At 43.8% G+C, this 12142-nt stretch overlaps 1 protein-coding gene across 1 annotated transcript in view; it reads right to left on the reverse strand.

The window, feature by feature from the left end:
* Window positions 1–626: 626 nt before the first annotated feature.
* The window catches only part of LOC136434331 (IQ motif and SEC7 domain-containing protein 1-like), a 131449-nt gene continuing 119933 nt past the window's right edge, over window positions 627–12142 (reverse strand). Inside the window, exons 10-16 of the mRNA XM_066427107.1 lie at window positions 10153–10278; window positions 8369–8468; window positions 8097–8140; window positions 7644–7752; window positions 5556–5753; window positions 3844–3890; window positions 627–2049 (exon numbers count right to left, since the gene is read on the reverse strand). Of these exons, the coding sequence (XP_066283204.1) occupies window positions 1840–2049; window positions 3844–3890; window positions 5556–5753; window positions 7644–7752; window positions 8097–8140; window positions 8369–8468; window positions 10153–10278 (834 nt within the window). The 3' untranslated portion in view covers window positions 627–1839. The remainder of the gene's footprint in view (window positions 2050–3843; window positions 3891–5555; window positions 5754–7643; window positions 7753–8096; window positions 8141–8368; window positions 8469–10152; window positions 10279–12142) is intronic.

Below are 12142 nucleotides of genomic sequence, written 5' to 3' on the forward strand. Positions count from 1 at the left end.
TACACTGTATCAAACCTAATGTGTCCATAAGTGTATCTAGTTGGGTTGCTACAACGCTCCATGTGGCACTGTACAGGCCTGTGGGCTGGTCTTTTGTTAAGATACAGAACCTTAACTGATAGTTACTGTTTACCTAAGGGTTTAGTGAAGAAAAATCTGTAGTTTCTGTTTGTCAGATAGTCTCCTGTACATCAAAAACACCTTGTTTAATCACTCACAACTTACATGAACAGACAGGCTGGTGTAGTTATCATAGCTAGCCCTTCTTGCTTACCCCCTAACTAAGCCCCACCCCCCTGCCAATGTCCCCACCCCCCTGCCAATACCCCTACCCCCCTGACGACGTCCCCACCCCCTGCCAATGTCCCTCCCCCCAGGGAAACACAGTGTACTAGCCTGAGGGAAAGCTTGTGGTGTCCAGCACCAATATAACCATGCAGCAGCAGACTATACAGAACAGTTCATCACATCACGACATCGCTGCGGGCGGCGTCAAGTCTGTTCCCTGGTTCTCACCTCCCCACATCACTGTTATTTGGCTGGTCAAAACAGAGCTTGTAAACCATAGATTTTATCCAACTAAAGAACTTATTTCTAATCTGCTCAAAAGGTAAATAATAATTTCACTTCTTCTTTATTCTTTTTCTCTTCAAATCAACGTGAATCGAAACGGTCTATAATATAGAATTTTCTGCAAAATTCACAACTTTCACCCACCTGCAGGATTCCTCATGCCACAGGCAGGACAAAGGAAGGAGTCACCAAATTTCACAACTCCAACCCTCAGCATAACTATGTACAGGTGATAGTCTTATAATATTTACACAGGTCGGAATCATTCCTCACCAACCGTTTGAATGGAGTTAACTTGTTTCCACCAATGTTTTCTCTATTCCTTACAATTGAACATTCACACCAACGTTACATAGCAATGGGACTGTGTTGGGCCGGACCGAGTCAATACAGTAACTTGGTTTACAGACGAAATCTGGTAAATTTGAATTGAAATGATTGCTCAAGTTGGTTCAATAATGATGAAGTCTGCTAGTGAGAAATGACATTCCCATCAGCATATTTCCATTATAGGAGATTCAGTTTCACTGCAATGATTCATGACAAACAAACATGGAAACCAAAGGAAGACTGCATTTGAGACTTTCCTTTGTATCTAACTATCATCTTAACAGTACAGAAGCCCCGCTATAGAACCAGCAGTATTGTATACCTCCTGCCTGTATTTACATGGACGCCCCCCTCCCACATGAACCCCCCCCCCGTTTATTTCACACAGTCTGTACTGTTTTCTCCAGGTTAACAACAAGTCCACATTCAAGCGATCAGCCAGATCAGTCCTCCTCACAGTTTTCCATTCAGTTCTACAGAAGCTCCGGGTTTGCTTGTTTCTTGAGCGACACTACAGTTGTCAGGCTCCAGAGCTGGAGTTGTATGACGCAGTTGCTAGGAGAAGGTTGTTTCTAGGTTACAGCATCTGTTGGAGTTGTTTGCTAGGATGTTGCCAGGCTGCAGCGCTGTAGTTGGAGGAGATGGTTGCTAGGAGACAGTTAGTTGCTAGGTTTCAGAGCTGGAGTTGGGGAGACGGTTGCTAGGATGTTGCTAGGCCTTTGAGCTTGAGTTGGAGGTTGCTAGGTTTCCGAGCTTGAGGTGGAGGAGGCGGTTGCTAGGCTTCAGAGCTTGAGTTGGAGGAGGCGGTTGCTAGGAGACGGTTGCTAGGCTTCAGAGCTTGAGTTGGAAGAGGCGGTTGCTAGGAGACAGTCGGTAGGAGACTGTTACTAGGCTTCAGAGCTTGAGTTGGAGGAGGTGGTTGCTAGGAGACAGTTGCTAGGCTTCAGAGCTGGAGTTGGAGGAGGTTGTGCTCCCCACGCTGACGTCGCTCTTGACGCTGGTCATGCTGGCCTTGGACGTGGACTTGTGTTTGCGGGAGAAGAGCCCGGAGAAGAGCGAGGAGTTGGAGTGTCTCAGCGACGTCCGCGCCGTGTCCTGCTCGCTCCCCGACCGCTTCATGCTGGGCTCAGGACGGCCGCTCGGGATCTGTGGAAACGGAAACACTCGTCAGACAACCCGCGCCCGTCGGTCAGGCTTTCCCAGTTCAGGATTTGACATCGGTGTTAGCCCACCTTATAACTAAGGATCGAGACATTCCTGGCCATGCAGGTCGTGCCAAACGACTTCACGTACATCACAACATCCTTAAAGACATGCAGCATCAAACCATTCCTTACAAATTACAAGTCTTAGAATGAATCAGTCAACTTTTCAAATCCTGATGTCAAATCCTGAACTGGTTGGGGGTGGATTACTGTAAGTCTTCTAACAGCTGCGCAAAAGAAACTTGCACTACAGCTTCGTATTAAAGACAGAAAGAACTCAGTCGTCCACTCTTACGGTAACGTCTCCACAGGGATAAACAGATGGAGAAGATTTCAGAACAAGGTGTGAGGAAACCCAAAGATCAAAATGGGGGAAGAGGTGCAGTTTCCTTCAAGATACAAAATGTCTACTTAATATCATAATAACAGTCATGTGCGGAGGATTGCAAGAAATGTCTGGCAAGGAATTTCACAAGCTTTTGTTTGTGGTAAACAAATGTTTATGACTTCTGATTTTGTTTGTTTCTTTGTTTGTCAGCCATTGTGAGAAGGTCTCAATGTCAGCAGACACAGGAAGGTTATAACCTGTTAACAATTTGTCATTAGAATTTCAGATAAGTCAGAATGCTACATCAGCAAAGTCAGCATCTATTCATAATTTAACGATTTTCGAGTTTTGAGAATGGAGTCAGGGACAAAAAGAACATCCTGGCACTGTACTGATGTCCTAGGTTAGTAGATAGATGGATAGATAGTTTGATTGGTTGATTGATCCATGGAGAGGGAAGGGTGCAAGATGCAGGAGCATGAATATGAGATTGATTGACTGACTGATTGATATTGATTAAATGAATGATTGATTGATTGATTGATTGATTCGCATGAAAGCTCATCTGTGTTGGTAGAGTACATATTCTCTGACTTCCCGGCGTTCAACGCAGTGATTCGAACATCTGACGAAGGTTGGAGTGTCCAGCCGAAAATTTACGGTTAGTTCAACTCCTTGTGTTGGATTATAGTTTAAAATTTCCAATATGATTGATTGATTGACTGATCCGTGGAGTCATTACCGAGTGGACGTGCGACAGACAGAAGTTACGGTGCGATAGGGGGAGTACGTACCCTCTGCCGTTTACTGTGGTGCGAGAAGGAGGCAACAGAAGAAACAGGAGAGTCATTAGCTGTTACCTCACTACAGGAGCAACAGGAGAGACTGGAACATAGCAGAATGCACAGGAGGCAGTACAGCATGCACTAATGCTAGGGTCACATTTCCTAGCCGGGTCCCGGCCGGGTTCCTTATGGAAATGGAAAATCAAAGTGTCTGTCCATGAATTTGCACAAGCTATGCTCTTAAATAATTTTGGGTACGTTTTATGTTTTTGTTGTCTTTTATATCATACTTTTCGTTCCCAAAGACTGCCCGGCCGTGGCCCGGATTGTAAATGTGACCCTAGCATATCACTGCTGCTCAACCTCAGCAGGAGATACCGGTATGTGCGACGGTGCAAATTCTACAGTGTCAGGTATGCGAGTCAACTGAGAAGCGCCATCTAGCATTACATCATTGCATTACAGTTACATGTACTAGCTTTAACATCATCCCATTAGGCAAGGTTCCTGAGTTGTCATGTCAAATGGAAACAGTCGGTAGACAATCAGGTAAAATGCCGAGCTTGCATTATTATCACTGCAGACTAGAGGGATGGTGCAGCAGCGCCACCTAGTGACTCACCATATTACTGTCCAGGGAGCCGGCACTGTTACGGCGTCCTCTTTTGCCTGGGGTTGGGTGAGGGGAGCAGTGGTTAGTCACTACTGGTGCACGGCATGGGTAATGTGTAGTTAGCTGGTCTTAGGATATATAATTACGGCTTTCTTAATATTCACTCAAGCAAAAAAAAAAAAGTATGGCCACACAAACTGGATGGATGATATCCATAGATGTTTGAATTGGTTAAGATCTAGACCTCGCTTGTAAGCTGGTAAATTTCACCCCTTTACACAGTGATACACAAGAACACATGACAGTAACATGATGCCAGCAGTTGCTGTATACCTTTATACATGTAAAAATACAACAAAATAAAGAAGTCAGAATTGTTGAAAAAGGATCATTCAATGCATCTAGTTTGTGTGACCAAAGGTAAGAAAAATGTTCAACTGAATTACACTTGGATGTTACCACAAGCCGAAGTATCATATGCTTTTACATGTAGCATGTCTTTTATAAGCACTTGCTTATTGCTTTGCTTTTGCTGGCCCAAGTCACCATTAATACCAGCAGGTTTACACCAAAAAAAACACACACCTTAGTTTGTAGTTTGCAACTGAGTGTTTGTTGCTATTTTCTTATAAATCTTTGCATGGAAGAATAGACTGGAAAAGAAGGCATCTTATAAGCCCCCTACTGCTAATACAGTGCATATCTGGTACAGGAGCGGCCACCTGCAGGAGGCCTGCTGCCAGGCTCAAACACAGGAGCACCACATGTCTGTGAGACTGTTCTACAAACCAGTCGGCACAATGGCCATATGTCTGAAGGCATTGAATTTGATTTGATTTATTGAATTTCTGGCATTAGAAGGATCCAAAGATTGCCAAAGATGAAGAATTCTTCAAAATTCCAAATCTAAACTACATTCTTATATAAACGAATTTGTCCAAGTCATGTGACTGAACCAAGGATTAGTGTGATCTGGCCACCCTTTATTTTCACTTCCACCAGACTAACACCCGCAGTGTTCAGCCCAAACCTTGGTCATCGTCACACACGCGACGACAGAATCCTCTTCATCCCCTTCTTCCCTCCATCTATTGGTCCATGCAAAGAGCGTTACCATGGAAACCAATTCGCTATACGACAAGTTGATTTTTCTCATCCCTTCTCCAATTAAGAACCATAATCCCGACGGAAGTCACATTATCAAACATTGTAACCATTCTTAAGCAAAATTTATTTCTTGAAATGTTCACGATAATCTATTTTCACAGTATTTCAGTTGCAAATTCATGACACCGTGGATGCTGTGGAAACCTACTTTCCCCACCTACCATGACATGAAGTTCCCGTGTACATAAGTGAATTTGCAGTAGGAGAATGAAACATAAAGGTACACCTAACATGCAGGTAAACTTGACGTGCAAGCCTAAGTTACAGGTACGGGCTTAGCATGGAACATGCACATTGTCCTGCTTGTAGGTTCACCTTAGGTACAGGTACACCTTACATACAGGTACACCTTAGGTACAGGTACACCTTATGCACAGGTACACCTAACACCGAACATGCACGTTGTCCTGCTTGTAGGTTCACCTTAGGTACAGGTATACCTAACATACAGGTACACCTTACATACAGGTACACCTTATGTACAGGTACACCCAACATGCCCGTTGCTGCATGCCATCACGTCACATCTGCGCTACACTCCCACCTATAATCACCTGTGGCTTCCGTGATGTCCCGTAGCGAGTTCGACAGCGCGGTTCTCTTCAGCGCGCTGTCCGCGCCGAGCGCGTGCCTGTCCTTGGCGGAGTCGTCGAAGCTGCGGTTGACGGGGCCTCCGTTGGCCTGGTGTATGTCCGAGGTGCTGAGAGTGTTGTAGTTCCCTACAGACATGTTCGACTGCTGACGCATCAGCTCTGCAGGGAGAGACACACATTGTACGTTAACAGGACCTAACCCATCCCTAACCCTGGTGGATGTCCGAGGTGCTGAGAGTGTTGTAGTTACCCACCGACATGTTCGACTGCTGACGCATCAGCTCTGCAGAGAGAGAGACAGTCCATACGTTAACAGGACCTAACCCCACCCTAACCCTAGTCCATACGTTAACAGGACCCAACCCTAACCCAACCCTAACCTAACCCTAACCCTGGTGTATGTCCGAGGTGCTGAGAGTGTTGTAGTTCCCCACCGACATGTTGGACTGCTGACGCATCAGCTCTGCGGAGGAGAGACACCGTTAACAGGACCTAACCCTAACCCAACCCAACCCAACCCAAACCCTAACGCTGGTGTATGTCCGAGGTGCTGAGAGTGTTGTAGTTCCCCACCGACATGTTCGACTGCTGACGCATCAACTCTGCAGAGACAGACACACATTGTACGTTAACAGGACCTAACCCAACCCAACCCTGGTGGATGTCCGCGGTGCTGAGAGTGTTGTAGTTCCCTACAGACATGTTGGACTGCTGACGCATCAGCTCTGGGGGGAGACAAATTCTGAATCCTTGCTTCTTCTATGGGTGCCAAAAAGAAGCAGACCTTCTGGGCTGGGATATTGATCAAGCTTGGCCATATAACAACACAGAAGCAATCAAAACACAGAGCAAATTTTCCACAAAAAGCCATAGAAAACTGGCAGCCATCCAGAAGGTCTTTTAGAAAAGTTGTGCCACGAAAGCCTCAAACTCTAAGTTAGTTCAAACCAACACCATCCAACACTGGATGCACAAAATGAGTTATGAGTGTGGAAGAACATGGGACAAGTCAAGAACAACACAGAGAGGAAGTTGAAAACAATCGGAGGGTGAAGAACAGTGGGAGGGAAAGTTAGAAGCACGACATCCCCACACAGGCAGTGTACAGTGTACCTGAGGGTTTAGCGTCTCGTTGGCTACTCGAGTCAAACCAACACCACCCACCACCAGCTGTAGGACACGAGTTATGCATGGGTGAGAACATCCAATTTAGGAAAGTTAATGACAATACACAATGGCACAATGGAAGTTGACTACAATGGGAGGGAAAGTTAAGAATAATGGGGGGGGGGTAAGAACAACGGAAGGGAAGGTTAGAAGCATGGCATCCCCAGACAGGCAGTGTACCTGATGGTTCTGTGTCTGCCTGGCTACTTGACTCTGTGTTACTCGACTCTGTGTCCACGATACAAAAGAATGTACTTCCACCAACAGACACTTCTGTCAAGTCCGCCATCTTCATATCGAGCTCTTTGTCTTCCTCTATTTTGGGTAAACTGTCCATTTGTTCCTGATTAGCACAAGACGCGGCCACTGGTTCCCCGTCAGGGTGGTGAGTTTCTGGCTCCTGCTCGACTTGGGAGGAGTCTTCATGGGTTATTTCTCCGTCATCGCTGCGAGGGGACGGACTGTCTGCACCAGGCGAAGGGGGAGGGGGGCATAGGAGATGGGAGAACAGAAAATACACACACACACAGACAGAAGGAATAGACAGAAGAAAAGAAAAGACAGAAAGAAATTTCAAAACAAGAAAGATGATGGCGATGGAATGAATGGATAATATAATCAATGAAAAGAGGAAGAAAGACGACAATGGACAACACACAACCGAGTCAGCTCCTGCATTGGTGTGGCATAAGTTTCGTTGTATGTTGTGTATTGTTAATGTCTTAGGGCTAGCACTTTGTATGCCACTCACACACAAACCAGTAAATAAATAAAATGGCATGGCTGACACAAACTGACCTGGCCTGACATACAATCAAGTTCGCCTCCAGTCCTGACATACAAGACCTATAAGTCACCACAAGGTCAAGGTTACGACCTCACCTCCTATCCTGAGGTTCTCCATCTCGTTGACCTCCAGGATGCACTCCCGCAGGTCCTGCACAAACTTCTCCCGGTCATGTGCGTTGGGCGCGTTAAAGGTCATCAGAACCTGCGACAGGGGGCCAGGTCATCAGAATGTGTGCACAAGTTTGATGAGTATTCAAAACATGTGCACAAGTTTGATGAGTATTCAAAACATGTGCATAAGTTCCACAAGACATCAGAATGTGTGCACAAGTTTGAAAGAGTCAGCAAATGTGTGCACAAGTTTGAGTCATCAGAATGTGCACAAGTCTGATGTGTCATCAGAATGCGTGCACAAGTTTGAAAGAGTCATGAGAACAAATGTCATGTGCACAAGATTAAAAAAGTCATCAAAAGTTGGGTAAGAATGTACATTGAATGAAAGCATACAGTCACCTGTGTACTAATGTTGAAGAGAACCAAACCTACCTTGTTGTCTATCATTGTTGTTAGTCTGACTCCATATTGATAATCTGTAACAAACATGACGAAAAACTTGAGTCAGTTTCAACGTTTCTAGGCATGAAACCCCAAAGAAACTTCTGTCACCGTATGCAACATTATACATCTATCGGAATATCCACAATAATGCAACTTATTGATAAAAGATTTTACACTTTTCTTGCATCAGCTGCAGCACAGACCAAGGTTTCATATCACTAATCTCTAAGAAACTCCTTAGTTCTTCTTCCCATACTTACGAGACGTCTCAAAGAGCAGCACCTGCATCCCCAGCAGTGAGAAGGCCTGTCGGAAGCTGTACGTCACCACATGCTTCTTCTTCGCTAGGATCTTAGTCACCTGTGGGGAGGGGGGCGCGTCAGTCCACAGGCGAGGGGGGGGGGGATCAGTCCACAGCAACAATATTTTTTGTTTTTCAGACATTTTGAGACAAAACTGGTGTTTCTTAGACTTAAAAAAATGGAATGGGAGTTTCTTAACTTAAAATAAACTTATTTAGGGCTTTTTAACTAGTTTGACTTTTAAAAACGAATCAGATGAAATATGAAACAAGATTTTTGTCGTGTATGTGACTTCCAAGTCAGATGAAGGTTGAAAAAATTACCTGGCAGAAAAATCTGACTAGAACTTAAGACTTGAAGAGACAAGAAGCCATAAAGATGACAAACATAATGTACCTTTGACTTGTATTTCTCTTAGCTCCCAAAATATGACATGCATTTTTCAATCTGTCCGACAAACAAGTAACTTTGTTGTTGTGGCCTCACAGGTTCCTGTTGACGTCTGTCAGCTTTTCCTGTTGTTCTGCTACTATGGAACTGTGCTCTGCAGTAACTCATCACTGGTCATCTCAGATTTGGGAACATACGGGACTTTTTTCTATCATAAAAGCCAAAAGTTTGCATGAAAACCAAACGTAGCAGCATCACCAGTAAAAGCTGACATCAGTCGAGACAAACAGGTCATCGGGAAACAAACAAAACTCATCAAATCACATGCTTGTGGGAAAGCTTAGTTTTTTTTAAAAAAGGGAACATACCGGTTTATGACGTTTTTAGTTAGATTGAGGTCAAATAAAGTCTGTTCCGTAACGTAAGGGGTGTCAAGCCTTTCATGCTGTAATGTATGTGCATTGAGCAGACAAGTCCTCAATCCACTGTACAGGCACACACTGCAAATATCCTGGACTAAAGTGACAACATTGGAGCTGCACAGTTTCCACAGTAAACTATCATTCAGCTAAGTGTCTCATTTGAAGCCTGACAATTGAAGACTTTTAGCTGCTTCTTTTATGTCTTTGGCAAAAAAATTCTGGCAGCCTGAAAAATATTTAAAAAAACTTTGTGACTCGTGTTGTCACAGAAGGATTTTTGCAGTATATATGAGCCTGTACAATGTATGGTGACTTCAGGCCTTGTCTACCCGATGTACATGTTGTTACAGTATTAGATAACCATATCAAAAGTGGGGCCTACGTTTTAGTACGTTTTCCACTTTGTCAATAGTAGAGTTTCCAAAACATGATATTTTATCAACGAATGTTTGCAAGCTTTAGCATGACCCATGATACTATATCACTGCAGAAACAAGAAGCAGAGAGAGTGTGCCAGCGAGGCATGTTTAACACCAGGTTGTGAAGTATAGCTATAGGCGGGGGAGGGGGGCGGTGGGTTAGTGATAAAGAAGGCTTGACAAGTACGGCAGCAAGAGCACATAGCAGTCCCGTCAGGAGACATTTAAATACAAATTTTATAAAAAGATAATTGGTACTACTTGTCTGTGCATTACGGCGTGATATAAGGATGGTTTCAGCATGTGCTATCACTGCCATATTCTACATATCGGGTTTATGAGAAAGATCATCATGATATTGATTATTGTCGTCATTTATAGTCGTGTTAGTTGCAGATAAAATGCGTGAGCAGAAGACGCAGAGGTTTTACGAAGAGGAAAAGGGAAGGATATTTTCCATGCATGGGTTAATCACAATATTAATCACCTACAGAGAAGGAGAGAAACCTACCACCAGAATGTCATTGAAGAGAAAGATCTCACGTTGGTGCAGCCCTAGCTTTTCCCGCTTATTGGGGTCATGGATCTCGTAAAGTCTACAATAGCAAACCAGGCGCCGGTGGGGCAGAGAGAGGACCTGGCGGGAGACCAACCGGCACACGTTGAGAGAACACAGGGGTGGGAGGGGGGTGGAGAGGGGTGGTGAATGGGGGAGGGGGGCGCACTCTGAGCCGGGAAACTTCAGGTGACAAGTGGACCAAAGGAATAGTTCTTTTCTGTACAGATCCTAAACTTTCCCTTTGTTGTGTCTGTTCAGCTACAAAACTTTTCATCTAATCATAGTGGTGAATCAAAGGATCTAATTTCTCATCTTGACAATCAATATTGCATGATTATCCACCTGTGGCCAGACACGGGTGTTAGTTTTCCTTTTCACAACTGTTTGGTAAAGTTTCACAATAAGATCATGCCTTACTGTCCACTTGCCGACATTGAAGTTCCCAGTGTAGAGTGCTGATCCTCCACAAAACTGTGTCTGCCCCCCCAACAATGTCTTCTCTCGGCGGAACACGTAGGAACGACCTTGGAATGACCTTCTCACCAAGGTCAAATGTAGCCGCAGAAGTTTTCCACAAAGTTATTAATTCAAGAAACCTCAATTCTAAGCAAGAAAAATGCTTTTGCAGAGAAATAGTTTCCTGATAAGTTTATGTTTCGAAGCTCTACATGTTTCGGTGCGGTGGAGAGAACATCGTTGGTTGGGCACTAATGTCACACACACGTAATGACCTACCACTAGCAAGTCATTAAAGAGAAAGAGGGCGCGTTCGTGCTCTTTCTCCTTCTTATTCACATCGTGAACCTCATTGAGGTGGGAGTAGCTGACGAGAGCCCGGGTCGGGACCGACCAAATCTGTGGGTTAAACAATAAATAAAGGAACCAAATAAAAGTAAACGCAAATCAGAACCACAGAACAAACAGTTAGGAACTTATGTCGTACTGTCTTTTCAAGCTGACTTTTAGTGTAAACTTCTGGTGGGGTTGCAGAGTTAGGCAAATCTACAGGTACCCACTCATAGTAACCAAAACAACCAAAACAGCCAATTTGATTCCATGGATTAGAATCTAGGAAAACAAACAAAACAGCCATTTTTTTTTATTGAATGCAAATGAAATTTATCTTATATTTGGGTTTCAAAATATGTTTTCAGTCCAAAAGTTTCATGTTTTCCTATCTTTTGAATCAGTCTTTAAGTGGGTGTGAATTTTTTTATCTGGCATTTTCAGTGAGAATTTAGAGTTAGGCAAGAGTTGCCCATGCAATAGTGACTTCACTGATAATTCATGTTGAATGTGTAAAACTCAGGATAACATTCAAAAACATACAAAACAGACAAACAAAAAACAACTATTTTTACATGCAGAAAGTTGTAGACAATAAATCAATTTGCACAAACAAAACTAGCTGAAACAAAATCCATCACATTTTCCTAACTAAACTGGCAAACTGCATCATTCTGTGAGCTCAGGTTGTTGGTTAAATCTTGGTTGATTTCCTCCTGTGTAACATGCACCGAACATAGCACCACATTCGTACGTATCATTTACACATGAGCCGTTAAAAATTGGGATACTTTGGATACTTCATTAAGCCCATTAGCCAATAACAAATACAAGTTGAAGTTGTAAGCAGCTTATCTTCCTGCACATAAAACATACAAACATAAGACATCATTCAGATGTCATTCACCAAACGACACTCACACCATGACATTTTCAATCAGAGTCAGAACGACTGGTGCCATCAGTACACAAGAAGAATGGGGCGGAAAAATCCATATCATTGTGATTTTAGCTGAGCGATGTGCGACCACAGATTGGGTCTCATGAATATGATTACTTCTGCTGAATAAATCATCGCCATAATTCCTGCCGTTGCCCCGTATCGACCGCTGAAATTGGTGTCCGTAGCCGGAGGATATAAAACCGCGAGATTTAA

Source organism: Branchiostoma lanceolatum, chromosome 5 (assembly GCF_035083965.1).
Source record: "Branchiostoma lanceolatum isolate klBraLanc5 chromosome 5, klBraLanc5.hap2, whole genome shotgun sequence".
In the NCBI taxonomy this organism is placed as follows: Eukaryota; Metazoa; Chordata; class Leptocardii; order Amphioxiformes; family Branchiostomatidae; genus Branchiostoma; species Branchiostoma lanceolatum.